The following is a 17,250-nucleotide window of genomic DNA, read 5'->3' as shown; positions in this document are numbered from 1 at the left end:
TCATCTGAAGAGCCGCCCCATTTTATCGCCTTGTACAACATAACCCGGATCTCCACGGGACATATTCGTTGCATCTTAACTAACATTTCTTCACCGCAAAGGTGAAGATAGCGAACATTGATCAATCTCATAACCCCTGTTAGTAATACATAATTTAGAATTGGGTAAATACGAAACCCTTGAATTGCCACAAATTGGATCAGATGCCTAGGAAGAGTAAGTATCCCCTGTCGACCGTTTACAGCAGCATTGATCCTTTCAACGATCAGATAAATGGAGTAATTCTAAATCAAAATCAATGTAAAGAACGATATAACAAAATTGGTATGAAACACAGATCATGGACATCGTTCATATAAAAGACCAAGTATAAATGATGTCACGTTTGATTCACTTTTACCTTGCGTCAACAGACAATGAGTTCGACATCAAATTCGTACAAAACTTTACTCTGTTCCATTGAGAGTTTTACATACATTATTTGAAGAAGCCACAGCTAGTGTATACTTGGATTTTTCAACACCTGAATATAGACTGAACTCTATGATTATGGATGTTGCCAATCACAGGCTCTTTAAACCAGCACGGGCCATAAAACAGTTCAGTCGTGTATTCCAACTATACTTCTACTATTGCATTCAAACCTTTTAATTATAAACAAACTTTGCAGTGCCCGGATATACATGTAGACCATCTTATAGAGGCGGAGTGGTTAGATCTAGAGCATCGCGCTCAAAATCACACTGCCCCTCACCTCTGTCGGCACGGGTTCAAATCCCACTCGCGCCGGTAAGTGAGAAAGTTTACTTTCGGAAGCTCGGTGGTCTTTTCCCAGGTACATTGTATCTGGGTTCTCTCTTCCACCAATAAAAACGGCGCCACCATATAACTGAAAAATTGTTGAGTGTGGCGGAAAACATCAATTAACAATGTACGTAATCCACCAAGTGTTCTTGATTTTTTTTCAACTATTGTTTGTAAGGCTCATTATTACAACTGTATTTTAAACGAACTTAGAATTAATTCCACTTTTGGTAATCGTACTTATACTCCCAACTGCCCTTTCAAAAGATGAAATTCTTCAAAACCATGCTTCTGTGTTAGACACATTTAATACCCCAGTCAATGGGTCGAATGAATATGAGTTGCCATACTTATACTGGATTCCTAAACTTCATGAAAGGTGAAGATAACGAACAGTGATCAATCTCATAACTCCTATAAGCAATACAAAATAGATAGTTCGAAAAAACACGGACCCCTGGACACACCAGAGGTGGGATCAGGGCCGGGATTCATAAAAGTTTTTAGCAAATACTTAAGTGTTAAAAAATACTTAAATCTGAGAATTTATACTTAAATTCTCAAATTACCACTTAAGTGTATGTGAAATACTTAAGTGTAATTCATAAACATATTTAGCACATAAGTATTGACTTTAAGTTAAGTGTCCTAGGAAGGTGGCTTAAATAGATAAGAAATACTTAAGATTTTTTTTATCTGAAAGAGAAAATGGCGGTGAACAGGACAAATTTTAAAGAGAGGAAAGATTGTTTAAGGGAATATTCAAATGCAGAATTGATCAAACGTTTCAGATTAGATATGAATGGAATCCAATTCGTTGAAAACATTATTGGTAATGAAATTCGAGCGGGATCTTTAAGAAATCATGCTTTAACATCAACCCAGAAATTATTATTGACACTTAGATACTTAGCAACGGGCAAAATGCAACTATGTAATGGGGATGACATGGGTGTATCGCAGCCTACCGTTTCGAGGGCAATATCAGTGACACTGCAAAGCCTATCTTCGGACAGAATGGTGCAGCAATTTATCAGGTTTCCCGTGCAAGCTGACCAAATTCGTCGAAATCAAGAGCACTTTTTCCAAGTCGCAGGATTTCCTGGGATTGTTGGTGCTATTGATGGGACACATGTGCAGATTATTGCCCCAAGTGTTGATGAAAATGAATTTATAAACAGGCATCATTACCACAGCATAAATGTACAAGTTGTTTTTGATGCCAGTTACAAAATTCTTGATATTGTGGCAAAGTGGCCTGGTTCAACCCATGATTCGAGGATTTTGAGGGAGAGCGGACTTCATGTTTTGTTTGAAAACAACCACATCCCAGTGCACACCCATCTCCTTGGCGACAGTGGCTATCCATCTCGCAGATGGTTGCTCACTCCCTTCTTGAGACCCCTACCGGGTGCCCAGACCAACTACAATAGGTACGACTACATACCATATAAGTTGATATAAAATATAAAACAAGTATGTAATTCAAACGTATGAATTTTACTATTATAGGGGAGTCAGGTATTTGAATGATAGCCAGTTGGGATTAACCCTGAACTGCTATATATATATATATATATATATATATATATAAAGTAAAATTAAATTATATAAAGTAAAAACTCATTTAACTATTATACAGGGCACATAAAAGAACACGCAGCATTGTTGAAAGGGGCATTGGTCAGCTGAAACGCCGTTTCCATGTATTACATGGTGAAGTACGCCTCTCTCCACAAAAGACCTGTCAAGTAATCATAGCTTGTGCCGTGCTCCACAATATATGTAAAGATAGACAAATTCCAATTCCTGATGAAGACCCAGATGAAAACCCTAATGATGCTGAGGATGATGATACGAATCACCATGATGGGGGAGCAGTCTGTGGCAACAACAATGGGACGTTGTACAGACAACTGTTTGCTGTGACTCACTTTTGAGACATAATTGTTGCACGGAAATTTTCATTCATTGATATCTTATTAAAATATAACAATAATATATTTGTGTTTAAGTACTTTTTTTTTCTTAAAACCAAAAACAACTTCTTAATTTGAACATGTACTAAAATACAGTATAAAAAACAGTGAATATTTACAGAATATTTCAAAGTCACCAGGATTCACAGGCAAACAGTCATTACTATAGGACATTTGCCCATTGGCAGAGCCCCAAACTATGAAACAAAAATATGAACAAAAATATCAAATGCAGTTTTAAACAAGATCTGCAATTATGTGAATTATATACATATTATGCATTTAATGCATATAATGAGATTTATGTATTTAATACAGATCGTCATCACCTATTCCTCCTTCAATTTTTTCAATTTCATCTCATAATATTCAATTTCGAGATGAAGTTTCCGAATTGTCATTTCCTCTATTTCACTTTGTCTGTTGCGGTTGTCTGTCTGGGCTTTGGCGCATCTTGTACATGTATTTCCTGTTGGCACAGAGGAAGAGGCTGAAGGAACATGTAGAGGAGCTGGCAATGACAATCTTGGTGAGAGGGGTATGATAGGAGGCGATGTCGTGCTGAACACAGGTTCACTCTGAACAATCTGAACATTACTATAATAAAATAAAAGAAATAATGAGTCAATAAAGCATAACAAACTTGGAATTATTTTTTGATAATTTGGAAGTGATATATTTATAACTCATTACATGAATAATTCTGTGGGATCACAAGTACTGTATATACACATGAACAGACTGTTGCAGAGAGTGAAGTTTTGCTGTTTTTTGGGGGTTTTTTAATTTAAAAAAAAAAATTTAACACCATAAAACAAGATGTGTTTGTGAAATGATTATGTATTTGTAGAAGGAAAATAGGTCTATATGTAGGTCTTGCAAATTTTATGTTTTTTAAGAGAGTAAAAATGTACAATATATACTCAGATGGATAAAACCCCGATGTACAGGTATGAAACGCTCATTTGAACCTGTTAGTGGATTTAATTTAAAAATAATACATATGAAATAGAAATGTGATACCAGTATTGGCATTGATTAACACAATACACTCAATATTAATAAATTTCATGTGATTTAGCAATTTGATACATTTAAAGTAGGTTATATTTACAGTCTTGTTATTCCATTATGACTGTAAATTAATACTGAAATTACCAAATGTTCCCATCATTGGTCAGCAATTGAAGCAAGGAAGAGTCAATCCCTCCCTGTACTCCATCAATGATGGCATTTTCTTCCCCAATCACCATCTGCACTGTCTCCGCTATGGCACTCAGGGGTTTGGGTAGAGGTCCTCCGCCTGTTTAATTAATTTTATAGAAACATGATATCTTTACTGTAGTAGCTGGCCATAATTTTATTATAAAGTAATTTCACTGTGTATATGTGGTATTTTTTTTTTTTATATATTCCAAAACAGCTATTGTGAGCCCACTTTCACTCCAATATCAATGTTATATATTTAAAATTATTTCTGTATACTAACTAAATAATACACATATAATTTTCATCTTTTTCAAAAGACAAGATTAATGACATGCGAATTTTATAAAATGGTTTATTATTGAATTTATTTGCACTATATATTTAAACTAAAGTTGATTAAAACTTGATATAAAATAAAAATTTCAATATACAGTGACTATTTTCTTTATTTTTCTTTGATTCAATATTGAGCATAAAAATTGGTAATCTAAAATAACACAACCAAACATTAAATGAAGTCAAATCTCAGTAAAACCTATCTTCGCCTGTAAGAAATTAAAGATCCACCTCTTTATTTATGGGTGCTTTCTCGGACGTCATCGTTTGCCAATGCTAAATATAGATTTTTAAAACATCAATACACTGGAAAGGATTTTCGGGCTAAGATACGATAAATAATTTAGGATCAGGGGATAAAAATAGTGTCGGTCGGGAAACCGTACGCAGACACATTTCTTTTTTGGGGGTGGGGGATTGTTTGAGTTCGACAAATGTTACCTGTTCCATTTGTTGTTTTCCTATAGCTGGAAATCTCTGCTTTGGAGGTGGACAAAAGATTCTGCCACTTCTTTTCCACTTCCTCCACTGTCCTCTGTGTATTAACGGCGGAGGCATTCAGTCGCTCTGTCAACTCTTCCCAAGCTTCCTTCTTCATTCTTGAAGTTAAGCTGGGACCTAACTTTGACCTCAGGATGTTCTTCTTCTCATTTACCATAGTCACCAGCATCAGACATTCGTCCTGCGTCCAGTTTGCCTTTCTCTTCTTTCCTCTCTTTTCGTCTGTTATTTGATCCGCCATTTTGCTTCTATCGTCTGTACCGAAATCTATTTTTAAACACGGTTCCCCCCCCCCCCTTTCAGCACTTAAGATATATTTAAGTGTCGCGTGTCTTACTTAGTTAAGTATAGCACTTAGTGTGTTTATGAATTATACTTAAGTAGTTTTACTTAACTAAGTACTCACTTAGTACTTAAGTAGACTTTTAAGTGTAAAACTTAAATATTTTTATGAATCCCGGCCCAGGTGCCTAGGAGGAGTACGCATCCCCTGTTGACCGGTCACACCCGCCGTGAGCCCTATATCCTGATCAGGTAAACGGAGTTAACCGTAGTCAAAATCAGTGTGCCAAGAACGAAAAAAAAAACCATAAAACCCCTTACAAAGATACATTGCTGGATCCAGTAAGTGCTCTACGAAGCACCTATCTTTGCTCCTCACGAAAATATTAACAGCTGTGAAGGAGAATTTTTTTGTGCGACTGCATATGCCAGAAGTGGTGTAAATCAAATGTGGAATCTAAAGAACTTTCATTAAACCTGAAATCTCAAAACTTTTCCCAAATCAGGAACATCAAAACCTATGACTTTTGAACACTATATACATGACAATTCCTCACGATAAATTAAAGACTAAACTTTTTGACATCATAGAAAGCTGCTTCTTCAACAAAAATGGAAAACGGAAATATATCTAACGGCAAACTAACAACTCAACTGTATGACAAACGGGATGATTTCAGCTTCTCCATCGTCAACTTCCCACATTTATGTAGCAATATTCCATTATCACCTGCATATGGTGTTTATATATCTCAACTGATTCGATATGCAAGAGCTTGTTCTGCGTATAGTCAGTTTTTAAATCGAGGTAAGCTACTGACAAACAAGTTGATGGTACAGGGATTTCAACAGTCTCGATTGAAGTCAGCATTTCGCAAATTCTATGGTCGTTATAACGATCTAGTTCGTCAATACAACCTCGCATTGGGTCAAATGCTGTCTGACGTGTTTCATACCGATTGTTAAGCCGTTCTTGGCACACTGATTTTGACTGCGGATAATTCCGTTTACCTGATCAGGATATGGGGCTCACGGCGGGTGTGACCGGTCAACAGGGGATGCTTACTCCTCCTAGGCACCTGATCCCACCTCTGGTGTGTCCAGGGGTCCGTGTTTGCCCAACTATCTATTTTGTATTGCTTGTAGGAGTTATGAGATTGATCACTGTTCGTTATCTTCACCTTGCATCTAGCGATCAGTCATCCAAAAATTACTTTGTTAAAACCACTCTGATTCCAGGCACAATTACTCTGAAGTTGAAATAAAAAAAATATGCTAGATTTCCTCATTGACAATATATTCATGGTCTTTGGTGATCAGGTCTTTCAACAGTCTGTTGGAATTCCCATGGGCACGAATAGTGCTTCTTTGTTAGCTGACCTGTTGCTATATTCATATTAAGCAAAATTTATTCAAAAACTTCTACGTGAGAAGTAAAAATCTCTTGCTGTGGCCCTAACTTCGACATTTAGATATATCGACGACGTTTTGTCTATTAACAATACTAACTTTCATTCATATGTCGATTCGATATATCTCTGTGAGCTCGAAATAAAATACACCACAGAGTCGTCCACTTATGCTTCATATCTAAATATTTTATTGAAAGTAGACATTAACGGCAAACTGTCAACTTAACCGTATGACAAACGGGATGATTTCAGCTTCTCCATCGTCAACTTCCCATATTTATATAGCAATATTCCATTATTTCAGTAACAACTCTATGAACAAGATAAAGGAAATTCTTTCCTCAGAGTTTATTGATTTGCAAGACTGTATTTAAAGAGACACTACAGCTCATTTTGCGGAAAAATCATGAAATGACAATTTTCCTAGCGCTTTCTCAATTTTTGTTGCATTGTTGAAAGTATGAACTTTGCGAAAATAACACTTATCTAAAGTAAAAATTAATACTTTTTGATGGCCTATACAAAAAATATCGAGTCTCCTCCTTTCAGTCTTCAGACGCATGCGCATAGACAGTAAACAGTGCAGCATGTCGTCCAGTGAGAGAAAGTGTAGTTGATAGATCTAGAATTTTGACAGATTCTGTGAGAAAAGAGGTGAAAATAGAATGAAATAAAACTCATACGTGAAATAAAATTTACTTTGGTATCAGTTTGACTGTTGGAAAACAAAGAGCTCGGAGAAACCCATGTAACTCAGTGGCGGATCTAGGATTTCCGAAGGGGGTGTGAAAGTCAAAGATTAGCCACAGTAATCGGCCATTCTGGTGCAAAATTTGGATTTTCATTCACAATCTGTGGCGTAAAGAGGGAGGGGGATCCTGCCCCCCCCCCTCCCCCTAAATCTGCCATTGAGACTAGCTGCGAAGACACAACTTTTAAAAGTAAGTGCTATTTTTATCTGAACACGACACGTGTTAGATGTAAAAACATCGGTCAATGGGAACATGGAAGGATTTCTGTTGAAATGATGATTTATATAATTACTTATTTTAAGGAGCAGAGAATACTCTTATACTTGAAAGGTGAGTGTGGACCCCCTTGAAGGGGGATTTAAATAATTTCCTACACAACACCTTTGCTGTCATTCAAAACCACGTGATGTAAATAAGCATTCAAAAGTCCGAGTCAGAATGAAGAAACCTTTGAATTTCGAACGATCTTCAAAGCGGAGTTGAGGGTAAATTGATGCATCCCAATTGTTCAAAATTGTCAGTATCGATATGAATTTTATCATTTTATCAATACATGTTTTAAAAAACACTTTATTAAAATGTGGAAAATGAGCTGTAGTGTCTCTTTAAAAAGTGCTGATAATTCCTAATGCCCGTAATGCATTTTGGTCGAAATTCGTAATGGATATAAATTCTGAAATGGACAGCATGTGTCACCAGTGAAAAAAGTTTTTTGAGGGAGAAAATTGTTGACATTTCACCAGAGTTGTTCGTTGAAAATGTATTCGGAAAAATGGACAAAAGATGTTCCTATGTATTTTGTATTCTTGTCAGTCTGTGCACACCCGTGTATATCAAATCAACACACAGGAATCCTGCTGTTGCTGCAATGTAAGGCATTGCTTTAAATGCAAGGAACAATCACATGAATCTGATGCAAAAGTTATTATGGTGCTGGAAATGGGACAAGTAGAGAATTTATTAACAGATATAATTGCAAGGCTTACTATTTGTGACAGGTTTACATAATGATTTGTATTATGCTTAGCAACGTTTGACTAGTAAATAGAACAGCTCCTTGTAACAATTCTTTTCTGTTTTCGGTTGTTTCTCCTATTATGTAGAATAAGCATTTTCCGTCCTAAGAAGAGCAATTACGCATGCTCTCTAATAATGGCCAAACTAATGGGAAAGGTGTATGTGCAGCTCTGACAAATGGTAGAACAATTAAAGTCACAGTGGACAACATAGATGGCAGGATTAAAGCTAATCAGGTATTGCCACTTTCTTCTTGTTTTGTAACTGTAACACATTTCAGTTTACTAATTAAGAAAAATATCAGGTATTGGTCATTTGTTATGCAAGATTTCTGATTGAAGGCAGGGATTAAAATTAACAGTCGCCGAGGCGACTTAATATTGATATGGGTGACGAAAATTTCGTAAGGCACTGGCCCGGTTGGCGACCAGAATTTCCTCCATGTCCAAAGTTGTAATGTCGGTTATACACACGGTTTCTCATTGAAATCATAGTTTGTGTTTATTTTTTTTTAAATAAAATAATAAAAAATACGATCGGCGAATCTCTATACGATTTTTTAAACAAGGCGTGTTAGTAGTAATATTACGGAATATTGAATGGTGCATTTGGGTATCTACATATACGTTGCACGATATGTTTTCTGTTAGTCAAGTCGCACGTAGGCGAAGATTGGCCCGATTAGGAACACGTTGGGATTTATTGAAGGGTTAAAGGCTCCCGATCCCACAAATAAAGGAAAGAGAGAATACAATAAAAACTACGAACTAACAAGAAAGAGAAAATTTCAAATTTCGTGGAAGCAAAACGTTCCCCAAGTATAGAAAAGGAAATAGAACATGAGTTAGAGTAAATGCAGTGAATAATAAAGTGAATATTTCTGACAAAATGTGTTCTTCGTTATATGGGCTAGTAAATCTCATTCTGGGCTAGTGAAATTTGAAAGTTAGTAGCCAGTTTGGCTACTTAATTCTAAGGGTTAATTTTAATCCCTGGAATGTTTGTATAGGCAGTGGCAATAAAGACTACCATTATACACACTTGACAGGTTACTACCCATAGATGTTTCAAAACTCAGCAGACAGCCCAAAGGCATCTGATGGACTAAACCCAAACCTTTTCTTTTTGTCAGCTGAGGAGCATACTATTCGCAAGTAAATTCATAATTATATTTTTCCTTTTGAGGTGGCGAAATTTAAAAGATGCAGTGTTCAGAGCATTTAAATTCTAATTCATTTATTTAGCACAAAGAACTTGTCACTGTAAATGATGTTCATGTATTGTATAAACGTTTAGGAAACAAATCTACATTAACGGCAAACTGACAACTCAACTGTATGATTTCAGCTTCTTCATCGTCAACTTCCAATATTTATGTAGCAATATTCCATTATCACCTGCATATGGTGTTTATATCTCTCAACTGATTAGATACGCAAGAGCTTGTTCTGCGTATAGTCAGTTTTTAAATCGAGGCAAGCTACTGACAAACAAGTTGATGGTACAGGGGTTTCAACAGTCTCGATTGAAATCAGCATCACGCAAATGCTATTGTCGTTATAACGATCTAGTTCGTCAATACAACCTATCATTGGCTCAAATGTCGTCTGACATGTTTCATACCAATTGTTAGGCTGTTCTTGGCACACTGATTTTGACTACGGATAACTCCGTTTACCTGATGAGGATATAGGGCACACGGCGGGTGTGACCGGTCGACAGGGGATGCTTACTTCTCCTAGGCACTTGATTCCACCTCTGGTGTGTGTCCAGGTGTCCGTGTTTGCCCAACTATCTATTTTACATTGCTTATAGGAGTTATGAGATTAATCACTGTTCGTTATCTTCACCTTTCATGTATATGTGTACTACTAAGCTTCATTCTATAAGTATTTCTTTGCATTACATATATTTAAATATGTATATTTTCAAGGAATAGTAACACTTGGCTGGTAGGGAAGATCCTTAATGAAGAGTTTACGTCTCTTTCTGCCTTCAAAGACAAAATTCCTAGAGTCCCCGACCACCTTTATATATTCATAACTGACAGGGGTTCTTTTGTGCACCCAATGTTTGTAAGTTTTACCTTTTTATTTCACCTTGTTCCTTCTTGGAACAAACAAAACCACTTGCAAAGGAAAACCTATTTACCCGTACATGTAAAATTTCAAGCTAGGACACATGAATTAGATTTTTGCTTTGCATATTTTTATATCCTACCATTAATGAGTTGTGTATGTTGGGAAATTAAAAACACATATACAATTTCTTCAGTAATACAAAATGTGAAAGAATTCTTTGTCCGGAAGATTCCAAGCGGAATCAAGCACTAGTATATGCATTGACAGGTGATCATGAAGGATCCTAAATATTTGCCAAATTGTGTGGAAATTATGAGCATCATTCATGATACAATTAATGTAAAACGTATACGGTACAAATTCTGATACATCAGATGCGCATTTTGACAGATAATGTCTCTTCAGTGATGCTCAACTGATAAATAACAATCGACCAGCAGAGGCAATTTTGATGCACCTATTCTAACCCGGATCCCCACGGGATTCGAATTCTTTGAAATCCGAAATAACAATAAACTTGTAAGAGCTACGGTATTTTAGGGGAACCAGAGTGCCAAAAGTGGAGTCAGATTCGTCTAAGGATAAGAGCTATGCATGAGGGAGATAATCCTTAATTTTTAAATGAATTCCTAAATTGTATCACAGCAATTAAATATACATCCGTATTTTCAAGCTAGTAACGAAGTACTTAGCTACTGGGCTGTAGAGACCCCCGGGGACTAACAGTCCACCAGCAGAGGCCTCGATCCAGGGGTCATAATGTAAAACTTGTACGGTACCAATTTTGATGCACCAGATGCGCATTTCGACAAGTAATGTCTCTTTAGTGATGCTCAAGCCGAAATTTTGGAAATCCGAAATAACAATAAACTTGTAAGAGCTAAAAGGAAAAACAGAGTGCCAAAATCTGGAGCCAAATTCGTCCAAGGATCAGAGCTATGCATAAGGGAGATAAACTTTTAATTTTAAAATGAATTTCTACAGCAATTAAATATACATCCGTATTTTCAAGTTAGTAACGAAGTACTTAGCAACTGGGCTGTAGAGACCCTATTCATTTTGTTATTTTATTCCTTCATTGGATCTTATTTTCAGTGTGTGAACAAAAATTAAAATCTCAATATTCATTGCATTTGCTCAGTACATTTATAGTTTTACGAGTTAAGTTTCAAGTTTTACATTGTTTATTATCGTCAGAAACCCGCGGTCGGTTGCTCTCCGTTTATCTCCCGTGGGACACAAGGCCGTTATTTTCGCTGAAAGGTGTGTTTCGGCTTCTATATGCAATTAGTCGCTTTACCATTCCTTACTGTGATATTCAACCAATGAAGAAAAAACAACAACCTTATTTCCAGTCCTCGGAGCATAGAAAAACATGCTTTTGAATCAGAAGATTTTGACTACGTTTAAGTTGGACAAGTTACAAAACAAAAGTTCACCGAGATGCTTTATCTGAATTATTGAAACGGTGGGTGTATTTGTGTCTATCTATAAAGACAGGGGAGGACAAAGGCTATGTGTCCAAGTGTTTATTACTGCGTGCGAGTCTACATGTTCAGCACTCGTAGTCTCGACACTTTTAATCACCATACGGGAGCAATGTGTTTTTAACGGACTTGGTATTTCATCGGTTTATATAGGCATGTTAAACTTACTTGCGTATTAAGTTACTGGTGTGATTTTTTCCAGTCGTGTTGTCAGCACAATCTGATCAACATTTATGCTATTACATTCAAAATTAGTATCATTGGCAACTGATTTTTAGTGTCCTTGGTTATGTAAACGTATTGAAACAAGATCCTCAGTAGCAATTCACTGCTCCAAACAGAAAATCAGATTTTCTTTCCATAATCGCTCTGAATGGTATACCACAGCTGTTTATTGACTATTAAAATGATGTTTTGATAAGGGCTGGTTGTTAGATTTGTAGTGTTCATGCCATTTATGAGCAGGAAAAATCGATTATTTCAGCCAGCTAATAGGAATGGCAATTCAGAAGTACCTAACTAAGCGTTTACCACAGCCTCCAGAAAACGTCACAAATTGATAATTAATAAATGGAGACAACCCTTCTTCTTATTCAACTCAGTTCAACAAGAAAAATCGTTTATTCAACGCTTTTTATCCGAAAGTTAATCAGAACTTTTAAGTCTTTAATTCCCGATTGCCAACAAGTATTTTTAACACATATTCAATACACTTTTGAACAGAGATACCCTCATAGAGCATGAAAGGAGAGATGACTGCAGTTTCATATTCGAGAGAAAGCATGAATGCTGGTTGCAAGTTTGATTCTCGAGACAAGGGCGAATGCCACCGATGGTCATGACTTCAACAATATTTTGTATGCACATCGATGAAAAGGTGAATATAAGGAACAGTCATCAATCTCATAACTCCCATAAGGAATACAAAATTAAGAGCATGGCAAACACGGACTCCTGGGCATACCCGAGGTGGAATCGGGTGTCTAGAAGGAGTAAACATCCCCTGTCGACCGGTCACACCCGCCATGAGCTGTATATCTTCCTTATTTTAAGGGAATAAGGTTAAGACAAAAATCAATGTGTAACGAATGGCTTAATGATCCGTCTGGTTTAATATTCAATATTGTTAACGTCCCTCTTAAGAATATTTCATTCATATGGAGACGTCACCACTGCCGGTGAAGAGCTGCAAAATTTAGGCATATGCTTGGCTCTTACGGCCTTTTAGCAGGGGGGATCTTTATCGTGCCATACCTGCTGTGTCACAGGACCTCGGTTTTTGCGGTCTCATCCGAAGGGCCCCCATTTAGTCGCAAGGGGTACTGAGTACTTATATTAACCCGGATCCTCACGGGAAATTATTGTTATGAAACGTTAGACGGCATTTGACCTAATGACAGATTTATTGACAAACTAGATTGTTATAACAACCATAGGATTTGTGAAATGCTTCCTTTAAACGAGACTGTCGAAATCCATGTAACATATACTTGTTTGTTAGTAGCCGGTCTCGATTTAAAACTGATCATATACAGAATAAGCTCTTGGGTGTCGATTTAATTTGTCATAAATTTTGAGTTATCGATTTAATTTGTTGAGTTGTAAGTTGTACGAACATACATGTTCAATAAATTCATCTCCTGTCAAAAATTTTTCATTCAGATTAAGATGTCGCCAGCTGTTGGTGAAGTACCATGAATTTAGACCTATGCTTAGCGATCAAAGGCGTAAACCAGGTAGTGACAGTTCTATCGTCAAACGCTCGTCATCAGGTGTTTATGTCACGGAGATGACCTTAAAAACGGATGCCCCGTGTCACAGTAGGTGTGGCACGCTAAAGAACCCTCACTGATCAATGGCCGTAAGCGCCGAGCATAGGCCTAAATTTGAAGCCCTTCACCGGTCTTGGTGACTTCTCCATATGAGTGAAAAATTCTCGAGCTAGACGTAAGCAAGATACAATCAATCAATCGAAGCCGTAATTAATGTGCAACGCCAGTGGCGACACGGGACCTCCGTTTTCAAGATTATATCCGAAAGACGCGATTCTTACTTCCGAATGGCTAATGTTAGGCGATAGTATAACTGGCCATGATTAGTACATCAACTCTAGAGATTTAGAGGTCTCTTTTCTATGATGCATACAATAATTATGTTGTATCCCAAAACTGGAAAAGCCTTTTATATAATAGTCATCAAAATTCATCAGCAGGTTGGTAATTGTGAAAAGGCCCAATTGTAGAGTCATACATGTATGTGATCTCCTTTTTATGAATAGATTGAATGGTTACGGAAGAGAATGTACATACATATGTGTATATCTTTTTATCTTCTCCTTGTCCCCCGCTCTAACACAGTGGCGAATCTGATAACTTGTTCAGATTGAAGATTACATGAATGTGTTATAAATTTATATCAATATTTAAAGGTAACGTAGCTGTCAAATTGTGATAATAATTTGTTGCTATAATTTGCTTTATGATTGAATTAAAACTATCAAGTCAAGTTTAGTTATGAGTGAAAAGTGAAGATAACGTAGTTATCAATCTCATAACTCCTATAAGCAATACGAAATAGATAGTTGGGCAAACACGGACCCCTGGACACACCAGAGGTGGGATCAGGTGCCCGGGAGTAGTAAGCATCCCCATACTGACCATAGTGTGTATTAGTGTATTTCTCTACAGTTAACTAAACATTTACCAAATAGTGATTATATGAACGTAATGCTATGAATTATGGACAGAAAGTTTACAATAGAAATTATGATATGAATAGGCCAACAGGCATATAGCCTATGTTTAGAAGAATATGAATGAGGCGGTATTATTATTCAGCTCAATTGTTAAAGAGACACTACAGCCCATTTTGCGCAAAAATCATGAAATGACAATTTTCCCAACGCTTTCTCAATTTTTGTTGCATTGTTGAAAGTATGAACTTTACGAAAATAACACTTATCTAAAGTGAAAAATTATCGTTTTAACGTAAAAATGAATACTTTTTGATGGCCTATACAAAAAATATCGAGTCTCCTCCTTTTAGTCTTCAGACGCATGCGCATAGACAGTAAACAGTGCAGCATGTCATCCAGTGAGAGAAAGTGTAGTTGATAGATCTAGCATTTTGACAGATTCTGTGAGAAAAGAGGTAAAAATAGAATGAGATAAAACTCATGCGTGAAATAAAATTTACCTAGGGATCAGTATGACCGTTGGAAAACAGAGAGCTCGGAGAAACGCATGTAACTCAGTGGCGGATCTAGGATTTCCGAAGAGGGGTGTGAAAGTCAAAGATTAGCCAAAGTAATCGGCCATTCGGGTGCAAAATTTGATTTTCATTCATAATCTGTAGCGTAAAAAGGGAGGGGGATACTGGCCCCCTAAATCTGCCATTGAGACTAGCTGCGAAGACACTACGTTTAAAAGTAAGTAGTGCTATTTTTATCTAAACACTACACGTGTTAGTTGTAAAAACATCGGTCAATGGGAACATGGAAGGGTTTCTGTTGAAATAATTATTTATAATTAGTTATTATAAGGAGCAGGGAATAATCTTTTGTACTTGAAAGGTGAGTGTGGACCCCCTTGGAGGGGAATTTAGATAATTTCCTACACAACACCTTTGCTGTCATTCAAAACCACGTGGTGTAAATAAGCATTCAAAAGTCCGAGTCAGCATGAAGAAACCTTTGAATTCCGGATGATCTTCAACGCGCAGTTGAGAGTAAATTGATGCATCCCAAATGTTCAAAATTGTCAGTATCGATGTGAATTTTATCATTTTATCAATATATGGTTTGAAAAACACTTCATTAAAATGTGGAAAATGAGCTGTAGTGTCTCTTTAACGTGTTTTTATCAATTGGAATGGGCAGCACAACAGCCTTGAAGCCTATTTATTAACATGTCAATTCCGAAATGACTAGGACAACAGGCTTACACTGAAAGGTGAACAAGAGATGTTTGTAAAACACATATCCCCCCCCCCATGGTGCAAAATTGAAAAGGGTTATACACACACACATCATTTAATTGAGAGTAGTATCATCAATTCAAAATATTGAGCAGACAATATCTTCCTATGTCAAGAGTGGATTGACCATGTGACCTAAAAATCAATAGGGGTCATCAACTCCTGAAGATGTACCAGTGTACCAAGTTTGATGTCTGTCAAGCAAAGGGTTCTCAAGATATTGAACGGACAGTATATTCCTATGTCCAATTTGACCCTTGACTTTTGACCATGTGACCTTAAAATAATTAGTAGTCATCTTCTCCTGAAGATGTACCAGTGTACCAAGTTTGATGTCTGTCAAGCAAAGGGTTCTCAAGATATTGAGCGGACAGTATATTCCTATGTACAGTTTAACCCTTGACCTTTGACCACGCGACCTCAAAATCAAGAGTCGTCATCTTCTCCTGAAGATGTACCAGTGTACCAAGTTTAAAGTATGTCAAGCAAAGGGTTCTCAGGATATGGAGCTGACAGTATATTCCAATGTCCAGTTTGACCTTTGACAATGTGATCTGAAAATCAATAGGGGTCGTCTTCTCCTGAAGACGTACCAGTGTACCACGTTTGATGTCTGTCAAGCAAAGGGTTCTCAAGATATTGAACGGACAGTATATTCCTATGTCCAGTTTGACCCTTGACCTTTGACCATGTGACCTCAAAATCAATAGTGGTCGTCTTCTTCTGAAGTCGTACCAGTGTACCAAGTTTGATGTCTGTCAAGAAAAAGGTTCTCAAGATACTGAGCAGACAGTATATTCCCATGTCAAGTTTGACCCTTGACCTTTGATCATGTGACATCAAAATCATTAGGGGTCATCTTCTCTTAAAGATGTACCAGTGTATCAAGTTTGATGTCTGTCAAGCAAAGGGTTCTCGAGATATTTAACGGACAGTATATTCCTATGTCCAGTTTGACCTTTGACCATGTGACCTCAAAATCAATGGGGGTCATCTTCTTCTGAAGATGTACTGGCGTACCAAGTTTGAAGTCTGTCAAGCAAAGGGTTCTCTAGACATTGAATGGTCAGTATATTCCTATGCCCAGTTTGACCCTTGACCTTTGACCATATGACCTCAAAATCAATAGGGGTCATCTACTCCTTAGGATGTACCAGTGTGTCAAGTTTGATGTCTTTCAAGCAAAGGGTTCTCAAGATATTGAGCGGACATTATATTCCTATGTCCAGAGTAGATTGACCCTTGACCTTTTGACCTGAAAAACAATAGGGATCCTCTTCTACTCATAACTAACCCACATATGAAATATCATTACCATCAAGTGAATGGTTCTCAAGATATTGAGCGGACAACACATGGTCTACAGACCGACCGACAGACAGACCGACCGACAGGTGCAAAACAATATGCTCCCT

The 17,250-nt window shown here is 37.0% G+C and overlaps 2 protein-coding genes across 2 annotated transcripts; one reads left to right on the top strand and one right to left on the bottom strand.

Moving 5' to 3' along the window:
• Positions 1–1,821: 1,821 nt before the first annotated feature.
• LOC130047025 (putative nuclease HARBI1) lies at positions 1,822–2,744 on the top strand. The gene is made up of 2 exons (XM_056141141.1): positions 1,822–2,237; positions 2,447–2,744. Exons 1-2 carry the CDS (start codon positions 1,822–1,824, stop codon positions 2,742–2,744), a joined length of 714 nt encoding a protein of 237 aa, XP_055997116.1.
• Positions 2,682–4,055, bottom strand: LOC130047071 (uncharacterized). Its single transcript, XM_056141278.1, has 2 exons — positions 3,942–4,055; positions 2,682–3,380 (listed from the first exon to the last, which is right to left on the bottom strand). Exons 1-2 carry the CDS (start codon positions 4,034–4,036, stop codon positions 3,113–3,115), a joined length of 363 nt encoding a protein of 120 aa, XP_055997253.1. The 5' UTR covers positions 4,037–4,055; the 3' UTR covers positions 2,682–3,112.
• Between the last annotated feature and the right edge of the window lie 13,195 nt (positions 4,056–17,250).

The sequence above is a fragment of the Ostrea edulis genome, chromosome 6, assembly GCF_947568905.1.
Source record: "Ostrea edulis chromosome 6, xbOstEdul1.1, whole genome shotgun sequence".
In the NCBI taxonomy this organism is placed as follows: Eukaryota; Metazoa; Mollusca; class Bivalvia; order Ostreida; family Ostreidae; genus Ostrea; species Ostrea edulis.
The sequence above is the reverse complement of the archived record's forward strand: the minus strand, read 5'-3'. Positions and strand labels throughout refer to the sequence as shown.